Raw genomic sequence first — 18,512 nt, 5'->3', positions numbered from 1 at the left:
ACAAAACCAGTGCACTGAACTGCCGCTTGACTTACATCCTTTGACACCAAGATCAAGTTTGCCCTTCTCCTCCTCTCACAAGACCGACCATAGACTTAAAAGTACCAGACACAGTAATGGGTGTGACAGTATTGATAAAAATCTTTGCAGGCTCTACTCAAAGATGATTGATGGTGTGATGATGGAAGATGATGATTATGATGGTGGTGGTGGTGACAAAGGTAGTAGTGATGAAGAAGCATAAGAAGTGGTGGTGGTGGTGGTGGTGCTGCTGCTGGTGCTGGTGGTGCTGTAACTAAGCATGGTATTTTGTTGGTGATGGAGGTGGGGATAGTGCGACACAAAATATGAAAGGAATCTTAATATATTTCAACTATCTTTTCTCCTCTTTTTTTTTTTTTTTTTGACAGGGAGGGTGGTTAATAAATATCAAAAATTAAAATAAATATTTTTAATATTACAACATTAACAACTGAGTACTGTAGAGAATTCCATAAGTGTGATTAATATGACATAAGTATAAGCATTGTAACATGAAAGAATTATAACATTACCCTTTCTGTTACCATATTTCTTTTAAAATATGCTGCTTTTGTTTCAATTAATTTTGAAATTAATGAGGAATTTGCTAAACTTTGTCATGAAGTTAGTGACTGGAACATAAATTAAAATTTTGATGGAAGGTTTTTTTTTTTAAATTATTTTAGATTCATTTAAAATGTGAAGTTTGTGTCATATCCCCAGGTGTAGTTTCAGTTGGATTGGTACCAAACGAATTAAAAGAGTATATCAGATACTAAGGACCTTCTCTAAAAGAACCAGATGTTAACATGCTAATATTAAATAAGTTAGACAACAGCAAACAAGCTTGGTTTGACATAACAGGAAAAATTACAAAAATATTTCCCAAGACAGAGACACACAGCATGAAGATTAATGCCATATTGCCATATATCGCATTGTAATATGTCTCTACTCGCTGGCATATTAACAACAATGCTGTACCATTATATACAAACATAAATATCTCTGATGACCTAAAAGTCTTTTATAAGTCAGTATTTGGCTCTGATTTCAAAATGTGAAATTGATATATGCTAAATAATTCCCTAGATGGGTGATAGATCGTTTTCGGGTAACATTCTCATGTTATCTAGTATTGTTTGTTTTTCTGGTTCAAGTCTCTCTTCATACTGACAGCCAAGTAAACTGCAGCAATGTAGAATATAGTGTTCTGTCTAGAAATAAAACATTAACAGTAATTTTGAACCAATGATGTAAAGTGCACAGTTCAATTGTTTATCCACTTTGTTATTTCACATCTTCATTAGATATAGAACTGAAACAACCATGGAGTTAGTAACAAACTTTATCTTCAAAGAAAGAGCCAATAGTTGGGCAGAGCTCCTCAAATTTCTACAAGATTTCTTTGTTATATCAAAGTGGTACTGAAAGGCCTACACTAATTTAATGAATTCTAAAAGGGTTCAGAACTCAAACATTTGAAGATAGATTTAAAAGATTCTCTGGTGCAACATTTCCTGGATGTCATAGATCAATGATCTGTGCAAAGGACAATACAAACACAGATAGATCATGAGCCTCCACCAACTCCTTGATCCATCACAGTTAGTAATATGAGACAATAAATAATATGAACCTCAATGCCTACAATATTCTTCATAACACCAGAAAACACATGAAGAATTGGTTGTAACAACAAGAGCTTAAATTAACCAGAGAAGTAAAGAACCCTGCACTAGATTATCAAAAATACATATGAAGTGGGTTAATATATAACAAACTTCCTTGGTTCTTCCACCAAATTTTTGTCAGATGGCCAAATAATTTAAATTACATTTCATAATTAGAAGAATCTTTCAGTAGATTGGAAGAGCACATATTCTGGTCTCTTTTTCTCTCTTTCACATTCACCCTACTACAGCAAACTATAGTTAGCCATGCAATGAAGAATTCCCTGGCTGAATGAAAAGAAAATTCTTCAGAGTCATAGCAGAACCAGTTCTTCTTTACAGTTCATCTGCATAGACTGACAAAAAAAAACAAAAACAATAGAAATCAAACTTGATGAGGCATACACATGTATGTTGCATGATTGTTCTCAGCAAATCATGGAAACATCATCCAACAAAAAAAGCACTTTATGGAAATATTCCCAACCCATTAGCAATCATTCAAGAGCAGAGGACAAGATATAATGGTCACTGCTATTGAAGCAAAGATAGATTAGTATCAGAGATCCATCTGTGGATTTAGAGCCATGGAAATTCTCATATCAGGTGACTCAGAATGATGTACATTGATCGACTTTCTTGTGACATTGAGTTACAAATAGAAGACCTCAAAAATGCTTGGCAACAAAAGGGGGTTTTGGTCCGAGCTACCTACTCAAAATGAATGATAGTATGCTATGTATGTATATGGCACAAACAAATATCAAAGTAAGATAATCTGTGACTTTCCTGCATTATCATTATTATTATTATTATCATCATCATCATCATCATCATCATCATCATTATTATTAACGATAATAATAATAATAATAGTTTCAAATTTTTCCACAGGGGCAGCAATTTTGGGGGAGGGGAATGAGTTGAGTACATCAACCCCAGTGCTCAACTGGTACTTAATTAATTGACCCCGAAAGGACGAAAGGCAAAGTTGACCCCAACGGCATTTGAACACAGAATGTGAAGGCAAACAAAATGCCACAAAGCATTTCACCCGGTGTGCTAACGATTCTGCCAGCTCATCACCTTAATAATAATAATAATAATAATAATAATAATAATAATAATAATAATAATAATGATCCTTTCTACTATAGGCACAAGGCCTGAAATTTTGGGGAAGAGGGCTAGTTGAGCACATCAATCCCAATGCTCAACTCTTATTGTATTGACCACCAAAAGGATGAAATGCAAAGTCGATAGCAGTAGCATTTGAAATCAGAACACAGAGATGGAAGAAATGGCATAAAGCATTTTAATAATAATAATAATAATAATAATAATAATAATAATAATGTCAAAGAAGCTTGCAAATTCACAAGGGAACTTGGCATTAATCCTGAATTAGATGAAGAACCTGAAAGCACTTCCACGAAAAAAGCAAAATGGATCAAACAGATTGCAAAAAAGGACAAGCAGAAACAAACTGAAGCCTTTGCATGGACAGTATATATATATACTTTGAAGCTGAAATGCTGATGTAGACCAAGCAACAACCCATCAGTGACTGAGAAGCTCAGGACTGAAAGCAGAGAGTGAAGGTTTCATATTGGTGGCACAAGATCAAAGCTTGCTTACCAAAAACTACCAGGCTAATATTCTTCAAAACAGTTCTAACCCTAAATGCAGATTCTGCAATAAATTTGATGAAACGATAGACCATCTCATCTCGCAATGTCCTGTGCTGACACCAAACGAATACAAAAGTCACCATGAAAGGGTAGGACAGTATTTACATTGGAAAATATGTAAACACCACAAAATCAGCACTCCCACTTACTGGTATGAACATCATCCTGAGCCAGTCGCTGAAATGTCAGTATTCTCAGATTTTCCAGTCAACACCAACAGAACGATCCATGTTAATCAACCAGACATAGTCATTAAAGACATGGAAGAAAATACTTGTAGACTAATAGATGTAAGTGTTCCCAAATTAAGTAAATATAAGGACCTGGAAATTGAAATACAAAAGATGTGGCATCTTAAAGAGAGAACTGTTCCTGTTATTGTGGCTGCCTTAGATATAAGGAAGGGATGTCAGAAACATCAAGATAACATCCCAGGAGAACCATGTTTCAGAGAAATATAAAAGATTGTGCTGACAAGTACTGCCTACATCCTAAGAAAAACCCTATCAATTTAAATGTCTGTGTTGTATTACATGAAAATATTTTGCTACTACCCCTGCCACATCCCCTCCCCAAGCTTTCAGTCATACTGCAACATCTCTTATCCTTCACTCGCCCTAGGATGCTGGGTATGTCTTGGTGAGTGATTGTAAACATGCAGATTAAAAGCTAATAATAATAATAATAATAATAATAATAATAATAGGCTACAAATCTGAGGGACAAGGGTTAGTTGAGTAAGTCAACTCCAATACTTAACTGGAATATATCAAGTCTGGAAGGGTGAGAAGAAAAGCTAAACAAGGTGAGATTTGAACTTAGATCATAAAGAACTGTAAATAAATGAAAACCATCTTTGACTGCCACTAATGGCTCTGCCATCCACCACGCTATTAATAATAATAACAATAATAATAATTTCTTAATGAGGCACAAAACCAGAAGTTAGAGATAAGAGGGGTTAGTAGATTAAATTGATTTCAGTACTTTGCTGGAACTTTATTTTATTGACTACATTCCCATAAGAATGATAAATATGTAGGAATATGGATTATCTTGATCTGAGGTATTTGGTTGTATTCCAATATATTCTGAGTTCAAATCCTGCCAAAGTTAACTTTGTCTTTCATGCTTCCAAGGTTGACAAAATAAGTACCAATCATACATTAAGGTTTAGATTTTATTAACAATACTCTCTCCCAAAATATATACTCTATCTAAAAATTAATGTTCATTAGAAACTGTTGTTATTCAAGCGATAAGTTAGCGAATCCTCAGTGTTGGACAAAATGCTTTGAAGTATTTCTTCCATTTCTTTACTTTCTGAGTTTAAATTCCACCAAGGTTAATTTTGCCTTTCATATCAACCCAGGTGGTTGATAAAAATAAAGTATCAGTCAAGTACTAGGATCAATGGCATCAACTAACCCACTCCCTCAAAATTGTTGGCCTTATGCCAAAATCAGAAATAACAGCAACAACAGCAGCAGCAGCAGAGCTATCCCCCAAAACTGTTCTATTGGGGACGGCAAGGATTTTGAAATTGATACTTGGATGTTAAGTATCTTCCACAATACTTAACATCTAGGTACCAAGTCTTATAATTCGTGAAATAAGACCCTGAGAGACCCTGTGAGATCTTTGACAACAGGATGTGGTCTGATCTCACAAAATTACCTAGGAAAAGTGAGATCGAGAGCTCTGAGAAGTAAAATAATAATAATAAAGCAGTGAGCTGGCAGAAACGTTAGCATGCTGGGCGAAATGCTTAGCAGTATTTCATCTGCCGCTACATTCTGAGTTCAAATTCCGCCGAGGTCGTCTTTGCCTTTCATCCTTTCGGGGTTGATAAATTAAGTACCAGTTGTGTATTGGGGTTGATCTAATCGATTGGCACCCTCCCCCAAAATTTAGGGCCTTGTGCCTAGAGTAAAAAAGAATAATAATGTCAGGATGGTCCTGAATATATGAACTGAACTCTCAGGATAAAATTGCACTCCCTGGCGGTACCAGTTGTCTATAGACTTAATGTCATCAACTGGAATCTGAATGATCTCCAGCAGATGGACATAAAGATCAGTAAACTGCTGATACTAAACAAGATACACCACCCAAAATCAGATGTCCACAAATTCTATCTCCCACGAAAGGAAGGCAGGGAAGGCTTAATCCAGCTTAAAACATCCTACAAAACAACCACAATAGAACTGCAAGTGCACATCCAAAGTAACAGTGACTGGATGATAGAGCCGGTAAGGCAACATGAAAAGAGTAGGAAACTGCATTCAATCTCGAAAGAGGCATCTAAATACAGGCAAGAGCTTAACCTCTTTGATTATGATGATGATAAGGACATACCACCCACTAAGGCAGCAAAAAAGTGTAAAACAAAAGCCAAACAAGAAAGCCTGAAGGAACTATCAAGACTGTGGCTAGAAAAACCATTGCATGGGCAATACCCTAAATGAGCTGGGGAAGCTAGTGTAGATATAAGAAGAACCTATCAGTGGCTGCAGAATGTTGGTTTGAAAGTTGAAACAGAAGGATTTATCCTAGCAGCACAAGATCAGAGTCTCCTCACCCAAAACTATCAAGCTAATGTCACACACAATGAGGTAAACACAAAAGTGTAGACTCTCCAATGACAAACTTAAGAGTATTGACCACATTGTTGCCAGTTACTCAGTCCTTGCTCTTACAGAATATAAACCAGGGATGATTGAGTTGGCCAATACTAGCACTGGGGAATATGCTGTCACTATGATATCCCATACCCTAAGAACTGGTATGAACACCATCCAGAGCCAGTCACTGAGGGAGAGAATGTTACCATCCTATGGGATTATGAGACATATACAGACAGGAAAATAAATGCTAACAGACCACATATCATCATCAAAGACCTAAGACAAAAAACATGCCTGCTAGAAATATCCCAGCAAAGGAATTTGAAAAACTGTCGAAATAAGGACTTTGAGATTGAGATATCTAGGATGTGGCAATTAAAAACCAAAACCATCCCTGTTGTTATAGGTGCCCTGGAAGGATCAAGAAAGGTACTGACAAGTTTTTTGACCAGATCTCTGTGAAACCAACAATCTATGCAACTCAAAAAATTGTGTTGATATCAACCGTCCACATTCTCAGGAAGCTTCTCTCTATCTAATGTCTTAGGCCACTGGTTGAGATCAGGTCAGAAGATGAAATAAAATGCAAATCAATCAGAAAATAATAATAATAATGGTTTCAAATTTTGGCTCAAGGCCAGCAATTTTGGGGAGGGGTAGATCAATTACATCAACCCCAATGTTCAACTGGTACTTATTTAATCAACCCCAAAGGGATAAAAGGCAAAGTAGACCCTGGCAGAATCTGAACTCAGAACGTAAAGAGAGATGAAATGCTGCTAAGCATTTTGCTTAACATACTAACAATTCTGCCAACTCAATCCTTTTCACTTTAGGCACAAGGTCCAAAATTTGGTGGCAGGAGCTCATCAACTCCAGTGTTCAACTGACACTTATTTTATTGATCCCAAAAGGATGATAAGCAAAGTCAACCTCAGAGGAATTTGAACCCAGAATGTAAAACCAAGAAGAAATGCTGCTAAGCATTTTTTCCAGTGTGCTAACGATCCTGCCAGCCTATCATCTTAATAGCAACAAAATACCTGTACAATTAATAACTCACTTCAAAATGCATTATAATTATTTTTTTTGTAATTAATAAGCTTTTGGTTTTCTTAATTTATGATGACATGAAAATAATTTTCTACATCAAGAAAGAATGTGAAAACTTACCCAGAACTTCCAGGCGGTCTTTGGCCATAACAAGGTTAGTTGACATTTTATCTTTCAACCGTTTGGCACGGTCCCAGGCATCTCCTGTGAGGAAAAAAAAACATCAAGAAAAGTGAAAATAAAAGGAAATATATGAAATTGTATCATCACTATTAAGTCACAGAAAGGAAAAAAAAAACTTGGAAAATTCTTCAATAAATTTGAAAAGAAAACCAAATTCAATAGTGCTCTACACCTTATCTTCCAAGTATAAAGCTCCTGCCTCCCCAGTCAGGGTTTGTAGTTTTGCGTATTTCATGGCAACCTCACTAGTGCTGGTACCATAGTAAAACCTACACAGTACATGCTGTAAAGTGTTTGGTATTAGGAAGGGCATCCAGCCATAGAAACCATGCCAAAGCAGACACTGGAGTATGATGCAGTCCTTGATTCCAATGGACCCTCTCAAACCACCCAATCCATGTCAGCCTGGAACATGGACATTAAATAATGATGACAATGATGATGCTTGTTGTTACACTAGGATTATTAAGGTAGTGAACCACATAGTCTTAAGTTCAAATTTTACCACAAAAGTACCTCTGCTGCTATCACTAACCCTGGCTCAACAGACAGGTTCCATTTCAGTGTTACATATGAATAGTTGACATTAAAGAAAATAACAGATTTCTTTGTAAAAACAATTGCTCCAAAACACAGATGGCCAAATATTCCAATAATGATAATATCCTTGCTAGTGTAGATAACTAGTTGCAAAACTACATACTACCATCATCATCATTTGATGCTTGTTTCCCATGCTGGTATAGGTTGAAAGATCTTATGAGTTGGGGGCTGCATCATGCATGGTTTCTAAGGCTGGATGTCCATCTTGACCCCAACCACTATGCAGAGTGTACAGGATGCATGTTTTTTCTCTTCTTTTCTTTTTTCTTCACTAGTGAATATTCCCTAGTGATTTGCAAAATCTAGAGTGACTCCTAATAACTAACGGAGATAGAGGAGAGGGTGTAATGTCTCGGCAGGGTGATAAGAGAGAGTAAGATGAGAGGAACAGATTTATTGTGATAGAGTGGTAGCAGAGAGAGTAATAGAGTAGTAGAATAGGCATAAAGTGGAGGAGAGCATGTGGCTTAAAACATGGGAAAGAGGAGTCAGTGAAAGGGGGTTGTTAAGAAAAGATGAGGACAGAGAGGAAAGGTGTTAGGGTAGGTTATGTTGTGAAAGACCTAGGGTTATCTTACGTCATAAAGGCAAATGTGGATGGAAGACATGGGGTAAAGGGATAGGAAGGGAGCAATAGGCAGGGTAGAGATGAATCATGTGAGAGCCACCAAAGGAAAGAGAGGTGAGGTGGATCATGGAAATAGGCCGGAGGAGGAGGAGTAAAGACAAGAAGGTGCTGAGGAATGCAGAAGGGTATGAGAAGGCAGTGAGAGAAAATGACAGAGGGTTGAGGGGCAGTGGGTGAGAACTAGGAGAGTAATAATGGGGAAAGAGAGGTCGGAGGGTATCAGAGATAAAAGAGGAGGGGAAGAGCAGTGTGTGAATGCAAAGAAAGTATCCAAGAAATAAGGAAGGCTGTGGAGAAAGGATGGTGAAAGAGGGGTTGAAGGAATCTGTAGGTTTAAAGAATCTACAGTTCTTATATTAACCCTTTAGTGTACCAGCTATGTCAGGCCCTTGTTTTATTCTACATTGTTTTATGTTCAAACCAGCCAGATCTAACCTCTTGCATATATCCTACATCATTCTAAAAATAAACAATTATGTAACTAAGAGATAATGCCTAATTAATTGAAACAATGTGAATAAGCAGTACATTTGTCAGAGTAATCTAAATGCTAAAGGGTTAATTATCTTTGACTTGACACAAGATAAATTTTTTTTATATATTTGGAAAGAAGTACAGCTAACTGAATCCACTCTAATATATTACAGTGATGGATTCAACCAGTATAAACTAAAGAGGAAGTCTCTCATTATATATGCTAAATCTCTCAAATTACACTCTATAATCTTTAAAAAGAACACAGTGGAGGAGGATGCCCGAGAACAGAGGATGGTCACAGCTGAAGTATTTACAAACATAGGTATGATCTGGAGTTAATCAATGATATTATCTAATAAAATCTCCCCCAGCATGACCATGGTCAACAGGATGGAACTTAGAAAAAACACTAAAATATTAACCATGAAGCATGGAAGGCCCCAGGTTGACCTCATCAGAATTTGAACTGAGAACCTGGAAGGAACAAACTATATACTGTAAGGCCTCTTGCATATCATTATTTCTGTCATCTTGTTTATGTATAGCTTATATTAAATGAATATAATAAAGGTGGTGAGGTGACAGAATCGTTAGCATGCCAGACAAAATGCTTAGCAGCATTTCATCCATCTTTACATTCTAAGTTCAAATTCCGCCGAGGTCAGCTCTGCCTTGCATTCTCTTAGAATCAATTAAGTATCAGTTAAACACTGAGGTTGATGTAAACTGACTAGCATCCACCCCTAAAAAATTTCAGGTGTTGAACCTATAGCAGAAAGGATTAACTCTTTTGAGACAACCTGCTTGAGACCACCCCAGGTTCTATGACACAAACTTACTGTCTTAAAGTGGTCTAAATTATAATCTTCTATTAGAATTATATGTTAATTTATTCCAGTTATCAGCTTAATAATGAGAGAGTTATTTTACCAAATTATCCATTTTAAAAATTAATTGAAACAAAAGCATTATATGTCATCAGAAATATAGTAACAAAAGAGTTAATGAATAAAAAGCATATTTTTACTGTTGACTGATTCTTTCTAATCTACCCAAATACCTCAATATTTTATAGGCAAAATATAAACATTAACCCAGGAGCATTTAAATTGGCCATATCCGACCAAAAGAATCTACATGTTTTATCTTCAAACTGGTGAAATCTGGCTTCTCACACTTACTCTACAATGTTATTCTAGAAGTAAACAATTGTGCCATTGGAATGTATGAAAATGTATGAAAAATTCAAAACAAAGCGGGCAAATAAGCATTATATTTGACAAAGTAATCTGAATGCTAAAGAATTAAGCCAGCCATATCCAACTAAAATATTCTACCTGCTTAATCTTCAAGCTAACTAGATCTGGCCTCTCACACTTCCCCTACAATAGTACTCTAAAAGTAAATAATCACTTCATTGAAACCTCAAAGCTCTGAGATAATGTATGATTAATTCAAAGAGTGGATAAATAACCATTACATTTGACAGAATAATCTGAATGATAAAAGGTTAAATACTTTGTTTTAATTCTTGTGATACAAATCTGCCTGAAAACACTGTTGGCTCTATGACTTAAATCTCCTGCTTTAAAGTAATCTAATAAAGTAATCTTCCATTAAATTCCATATTAACTTATGTTACAAATACCAGCTTAAAAACAACAAAATTATTTTACTAAATCCTTAATTATTTTCAAAAATTATTTTAAACAAAAGATGTGTATTTTTACAGAAATACAGTAATATGAGGGTTAATATATTAATGGCATATCCAGGATTCCTCTAGACAATATTTCAAAAGAAAAATGGAGATTGCCTTCTAGTTACTGTTAATATGTACAATCATATGTGTGTCTCACTTTCTCTGTGTGTGTGTGTGTCTCTCTCTCCAACTCTCATCTGTTTCCAAGTAATAATTTCCCATGGCTGGGTATGTTTTCACAGAATAATGAAAATGAGTGACACTGTATGTATAGTGGTGACACTCATTTACAATTATCATGCAGGGTCAGTATAAGGTGATACACACACACACACACACCTGATGGTCTACTTTCAGTTTCCATCTACCAAATCTACCAACAAAGTCTTGATCAGCCCAGTCTTTAATCATAGAAAAGACTTGTCAAAGGAACCATGAAGTAGGACTGAACCTGAAATCAAGTGGTATGGAGGCAAACTTCTTAACCACTAAGCAACACGTAATTACAAGAATATTCAGCATTGCCTGAGAATTAAAGTACTCTGTTGTTGACCAATTAGCAGAATTTAAACAATAGTTAATCTGCATAAAATTATTATTAAACACATTGTTTATACTATTTCTAACAGATTTTATTTTCCAGTTCCAAAACTTTATTTGTGTTTCATTAATTCAATAATTTACTATAAATGAAATGACAGTATATATAATTATTGATTGCCTTAGGCAATTATTGATTTTCTAATTTATTTAACTGAATTTTGTGTTACAATGTAATCGCATTACATGTGGTTAAGTTTGTAATTATGATCCTGCTACAAACTATTAGCTTTGTATACTCTCAGGAACCATCAAATTGCATGTCTCTAAGACTGTTTGACACCAATAGAAGTAATCCCACCCATAGGTGTCAAAATCACATTGATATCCATTAGACAGTGAAGAAGGCTGATTGTATTCTTAAAATTGATTGAGTATTTGAAGATGTGGTTTATATGTGTTCATAAGTTTAAATGTTAGATGTTGACATTTACTAGAAGTGTTTACCTGTAGAACTTTTTTAAATTTCTTTTTTCTTTTTTTTTTTCTACAGGTTCTTATGATAAACATTTGATTCTGAAATTGTAAAAGTTCTCACTTTATTTGATACCATTTTAAATTGTAGTGGTTTAGGATATTTAATTTGATGAAACCAGTTTTTAGGTGAGCAGTATGCCTACCTTGTTAATTTAATGGAATAGGATAAATGGTATACGTAGCATATATATATATATATATATATATATATATATATATATATATATCACCTCATCATCATTCTTTAACATTCATTTTCCTTGCTGGCATATAAATATATATATAATCATCATCATCCATTAGATTTCATTTTCCATACTGGCATATATATATAAGCACCCCAATGTCATGCAAATGGCATCCAATTGGCGTTAGAAAGGGTATCAAGCCATAGAAAACTATTCCAAATCAGCTGTGAGTCTGGTGCAGCCTTTGAGCGTGCCAGCCCAGTCAAACCATCCAACCCAAGTCATCATGGACAACAGACATTAAATGATGATGATGACTATATATATATATATATATATATATATAGATGACAAAATTTAATCATCACTAATTTTGACCATATATGCTACAAGCACATATGGTCACAACTAGCAACAAATTTTGCCTATATGATTTATATTGTGTCCAGCTGCCCAAATTAATTTTATACTATATACATACATATATATATATAGGTTCAAAAAAGAAAAACGACAAAAAACAACAACGCGAAGACGTGATACAGATTGTGTTACTGGACGCTCAGGAAAAGAAAGAAAGAGAATTTGACGTTTCGAGCGGAGCTCTTCGTTGGAAACATAGGACAGTCCAAAGAAGGGAAGACGGAGGAAGAAAAAATTGCCAACGATATCCATGGGGTTACATTGTGGAATGGCCAGAAGGGAAAGGGTGGAGAAGAAGTTCTTTCTAAGACAGTAGAATGCAAGAGAGGGAGGTAAGTATGTGTGCGTGCGCACGGGTCCGTGTGTGTGTGTGTGTAATAACAGAACATGTATGTGCATATGTGTGTGTGTGTGGTTTGGCTATTTATCTGTTAGTGTGTGTGTGTGTTTGTGTTGCTTAACTTTGTGGAAGGAATTTGTAGCAGGAATAATTTGGGAGTGGTTTTGGGCAATGGTCAGTAGAAAGTGGGCAAGCAGTTTTTGAATGTGTGTGTGTGCGTGTATGTGTATGTTGTGTGAGTGTGTTTTTCTTGCAGTATATATATATATATATATATATATATATATATATATATTCTATAGAAAATAAAGGAATTTTCTCAAGCACATGATGGCTATGAAGACAGGTTAGAAAATCAAGTAAATACCCTTTAGAAGAATAAAAGTGGTCAGTAAGCCTCTACAGAGAATCAAATTCTGTAAGGTCCAGCACTTATATGAGTTTGTTTACAATGCTACTTTCATACATCATAACTTTCAATTTTTTCTTTCTTTTTCTTTTTTAAACATCTTTTATTTTACAGCTTAGTAACTAGTAACTGATGAAGTGTCTAGCATAGTGGTTCTCAACTGGGATCCATGTAAGAATTTTTTTTCGGGGAGGGGGGGGATACAAGCAAAATAGTACATTGGGTCCACAAAAAAATTGTGCTTTAGATGTATTTATTGCAAGAAACAGCTAGGTTTCTTTCACTAGCATTTTACAAAGTTCAGCCTACACAAGTTAAATGTGCAAAAAACAAAATAGGAACTTTGAAAGAAGTATCTGTAAAACTAGTTTTTAAACATCGAATGGTTATGAGGTCCCATCAGAATAAAATAGTAATCAAAAGGGTCCACAGATATAAAAAGAAATGCTCTAGAAGCTGATTTTTGCAGTTATATACATAGATAACAAGAAGTTATACAGTCCATCTTGATCATCTGTGGTTGAGTAAATTATCCAGTAAGGTCTTCCATACCACTCATCTCACTCACTCTGTAGTTGGAAGACACTATACTAGTAACCTCATCTGGACCCTTAACTACAGCACTAATACTGATTTCAAATTTTGCCACAAGGCCAGCAATTTCAGGGCAGTTGGGTATGTCGATTAAATCAACCCCAGAAATCAGCTGGTACTTATTTTATCAACCTTGGAAGGGCAAAAAGTCAAAGTTGACCATAGCAGAATTGGAATTCAGAATGTTAAGATGGGTGAAATGCTGTTAAGTTTTTTGCCCAGCTTGCTAATGATTCTGCCAGATTGCCATCTAAACTACAACATACTGGTTTCAAATTTTGACACAAAACCAGCAATTTCTGGGAAAGGACTAAATTGATTACATCAACACCAGTGATAAACTGGTACTTATTTAAGTACCTAAAAGGGATGAAAAATGAAGTTGACCCTAGTGGAATTTGAACTCAGAACAAAAGACAGACAAAATGCTGCTAATCATTTTGCCTGGCATGCTAACAATTCTGCTAGCTCACCACCTAAACTACAGCACCAATATTGCCAAGTGTTACTACTTTTGATACCAACTGGCCTAAAACTGCCCCTGGTCCTATGTTACAAATTTGTTTTAAAATTATCTAAGTTAAAACCTTTCATCAAATTTCCATGTTAATATATGTTCCAAATACAAGCTTAATAACGATGAGGTTATTATACTAAATTCATTAATTTCAAAATTAATTGAAACCAGGATGGTGTAGTTCTTCAGAAATATGGTCACAAAAGGGTTAAGCTGTTATACTGATTTAGCATAACAGTTTGCCATTATCATAAAATTATGATAATGGTGATTTACTTCAGTGAGTAAATGTGGATGTACAGAGTATGGGTGTAGAAATTTATTTAGAAAAATATTGATGAAAGAATTATTTAACATCATCTGATCTACGAAAGAGGAAAACAGAATTTTAAAAAAAAAAAAATACTGATAACAATAACGAAGAAAATTATTTGAAAACATTAACAACAACACTATAATTAAGAAATTAGAAACAGGTTTATCAAAACATTTAGTTAATAATTGGATAGTTTATCAAGTTTTATGGATTAGCATGCTTTTCTTTTTAGTTGTTCATTTTATTTCTTTTCTTTTTTTCAGTCTGGTCAATCAAATCTACTGGAATTGAACTGGAAATTCATAGAAACCAATCAATCATCAATGAAGCAGAATCATTTCCAAAAGATGTTTAGAAGCTGAAGAAACTGTCAATAAATGGATTAAAGTATTAGCCTAATTAGTGAAGGATAATTAGTGCAATAAAACACAACTACCTAGTATGTACACACACATATATAGATGCAAGCATGGCTGTGTGATAAGTTTGCTTCCTAACCACTTGGTTCCAGGTTCATTGGGCAAGTGTTTTTTTGTACCATAGCCCTGGGTCAACAAAAGCCTTGTGAGTGGATTTGGCAGACAAAATCTGAAAGAAGCCCACCACGTGTGAGTGAGTGAGTGAGTGAGTGAGTGAGTGAGTGAGTGAGTGAGTGAGTGAGTGAGTGAGTGAGTGAGTGAGTGAGTGAGTGAGTGAGTGAGTGTGAGTGTGAGTGTGAGTGTGAGTGTGTGTGTGTGTGTGTGTGTGTGTGTGTGTGTGTGTGTGTGTGTGTGTGTCCTCCACCACCAGTGTTGGGATGTTTGCTTTCTTGTAACTTAGAAGTTCGGCAAAAGAGACTGACAATAAATATCAGGCTTAAAGAGAAAATTAAGTATTGGGATCAATTTATTCAATTAAAATTCTCATGGCTGCAGTCTAATGACTGAAACATGTAAAAGATATAAACTACACACACATACCCGCACATTCAAACATGATATGAAACAGACGTTGTGTGTTTACAAAGTTCAATTCAAAACTACATGTTACAGTTTCAAGTCCAATTCCAATATACGGCACTTTGGGCAAATACCTTCTATGCCAATATGAGTAAAATTTGATAACTACAAATGTTTCTCTCTCTCTGTCTCCCTATCTCTCTTCCTGTTTTTCTCCCTGCCTGTCTCCGTCCGTCTGTCACTGTCTGTCTGTCTTTATCTGTCTATCTCTGTCTGTCTGTTGCTGTCTGTCTGTCTCTGCCTGTCTGGTTGTTTGCCTCTGTCTGTCTGTCTGTCGCTGTCTGTCTGTCTCTCTCTCTCTCTCTGTTTGTTTGTCTCTGTCTGTCTCTGTCCGTTCGCCTCTGTCCGTTCGCCTCTGTCTGTCTGTCCCTGCCTGCCTGTCTCTGTCTATCTGTCTCTTTCTGTCTGTCTGTCTATCTGTCTTTGCATGTGTGCATGATCAAACAAAAAATTCCATATGGCTCCACCTGATTTATGTCTCTTTATGACACAGTGATCTTCGTCCTTTACAAGATCAATAAGATAAGTACTAAGAGGGAAAGGGGTTAGTTTACACGCAGTTCACCATCATAAAAAAGAATGACAGTAAATTTGAAAAGAAACAAAAAGTGACATATCAAAATTTCATGAAAATAACATTATAAGTTATTGGATATTGCTAGCATGAAAAGAAGATTATAAGACACTAGATATTGCTAGCTTCCTGTTAATCTTCCACTCAATTTTATTGATCCAAATGATGACAGCATCCATACGCAAACTGTAGAAGAGCGGTGGATGCTTGCCAAGAGGAAATTTATGCTACAATTTGGAACTTGTGATGATTTTTATTTACATTATACTTTCATGAGCAGATGTAGAGAAACAAATTTTGAGATCATGATAAAGTATTCACAAATTTCATTACATGCATTAAAGACTATGTTTTCCTGTAAATATGATTGTTTTCATCTTACATGAAAACTATACATATATTTTATATGTATGAGGTGGTACAAAAAAATTCCCGGACTAGTTCTGTAGTGCACCAACAGATGGCAGCACACAAGCGCATGTGCAGTGAGAGCTAGCAGTAACCTTCATGAAGCAGTGTGCCAAGTGACATCACTGTGTTTACTTTGCAAGTTGTGAAATTTGTGTTTTTGTGATCACATGAATGCTGTAGCCAGAAATTTCATCATACACAGGAACAATCAGCCAACATGAAATTTTGCATTAAACTTGGGAAGTCTGCTACACTGACATTGAACATGCTTTCAGAAAGCTTATAGCAACAAGGCAATGGGCTGTACATAATGTTTCAAGTGGCATAAGCACTTCAAGAGCAGAAGAATGTCCCTAGAAGACAATAAGTGATCTGGAAGACCTGCTGCCACAAGTGTCATCTCCTGGAAATGAGAAAATTCATCAGCTTGTGCATGAAGATCATCAGAGGACGATATTGCTGATAGCGTTGGTTTGTCTTATGGGCCTGTGCAGGCAATTCTAACATCTGAATTGAACATGCAGCATGTCTCTGCCAAGTTTGTCCCCCACCTGCTGATTGCTGAACAGAAAGAACATCATGTCAAAGTCTGTCAAGATCTCTGTAAGCATGCTACTGTTGATCTGACCTTCATAATTGAGGATCAACACCAGTGATGAGAGTTGGGTCTATGGGTATGACCCTGAGATGAAGCAGCAGTCATCACAATGGAAGAGCCCTTTATTTCCACAACTGAAGGAGGCACAATAGAGCTGCAGCTCAATCAAGAGAATGTTCATTGTTTTTGTTTTTTTTCAACATTTGTGGTATTATGCATTGAGAATTTGTACTCTGGGGCCAGACTGTCAATGAGGGTTCTACTACAACGTTTTGAAGTATTTGAGGGAGGACATTCAGCGAAAAAGACTGGATCTCTGGAGCTCAAAGAACTGGATTCTTCATGACAACAATGCACCCTTTCACTATTTTCTCTTCACTTGTGAGGTTCTCATCAAAAACAACTGGGCACCGCTTCTGTACCCATTCAATTTGCCAGATTTGGCATCTGTCAACTTCCATCTTTTCCCCAAGATGAAAATGCAGTTCAAAGGTCGCCATTTTAACACAGTTGTCAATATCCAGAGCGAATCGCAGAAGCTCCTCTACTCGCTTGCAGAAAACAACTACCAGGCCAGGTTCCAAAAGTGGCAGGACAGATGTATTACTGTGCAAGATGACTATTTCGAAGAAGATGATGTTAAAACTTAGTTAAATAAGTTACTTTTTATTAAGCATAGCTAGTCCAGGAACTTTTTGATACTACCTATATATGTTCTTTATATTGGTTATGTCACATACATTGTTTACAAAAAAATTATACAATTATACAATTCCAATTTGTATCACAATTTACTTTTTTTTAGGACAATTTACTTTCACTTTTCTTTTACAATGGTCAATGCATATAAACAAGGAGCTCAATATAGCTGATTGCAGACCCATTAAGGCAATGCCCAAGCATAGCAAGTGCAAAGATTGAAACCAGAAAAAGAATCAAAAGTATATACGTGTATGTATGCAGGTGGGCGTGTGCTTGAGATTGTGTGTGTGTGTGTGTGTGAATGTGGAAAATAGTAAATGCTGATAACTAGAACAAAGTGATTTCACACCAGTCTTAAAGTGAAACAATGACTAATTAAAACTGAAAAATGTATTTTTATTTACCTTGGCCGTTAACATCAACCGAAATACCTTTTTCAAGTTCAGTGATACCTTTCCTGTAGAATTCTATTGCTAACTCCTTACGGCCTGCAACAGATAAAATATTAACAATATAAATATTAGAACAAAAAAGAAAAAAAATCGCTCATTATCACAAATCAAACTTTTGTAGTAACATAGTGAATATCTGAAAAAGTGTTCTTCCTACCATGCCCACCCTACATAACCAGAAATGATATCACATTAGCAATGTTATAACAACTGTCAAAAGAAAACCATTTCTTTCTTTGTTCTAACAGGTCAACA

The 18,512-nt window shown here is 35.7% G+C and overlaps 1 protein-coding gene across 1 annotated transcript in view; it reads right to left on the bottom strand.

Annotated features, from left to right (window-relative positions):
* LOC106874919 (spastin) overlaps positions 1-18,301 on the bottom strand; it is an 88,186-nt gene extending 69,885 nt beyond the window's left edge. Inside the window, exons 1-2 of the mRNA XM_089364967.1 lie at positions 18,210-18,301; positions 7,186-7,269 (exon numbers count right to left, since the gene is read on the bottom strand). Coding sequence (XP_089221093.1) covers positions 7,186-7,231 — 46 coding nt within the window. The 5' untranslated portion in view covers positions 7,232-7,269; positions 18,210-18,301. The remainder of the gene's footprint in view (positions 1-7,185; positions 7,270-18,209) is intronic.
* Positions 18,302-18,512: the final 211 nt, after the last annotated feature.

This window comes from Octopus bimaculoides, chromosome Z (assembly GCF_046866305.1).
Source record: "Octopus bimaculoides isolate indiv1 chromosome Z, ASM4686630v1, whole genome shotgun sequence".
Classification (NCBI taxonomy): Eukaryota; Metazoa; Mollusca; class Cephalopoda; order Octopoda; family Octopodidae; genus Octopus; species Octopus bimaculoides.
Note: the sequence above shows the minus strand (reverse complement) of the source record. Positions and strands in the feature narration are given on the sequence as shown.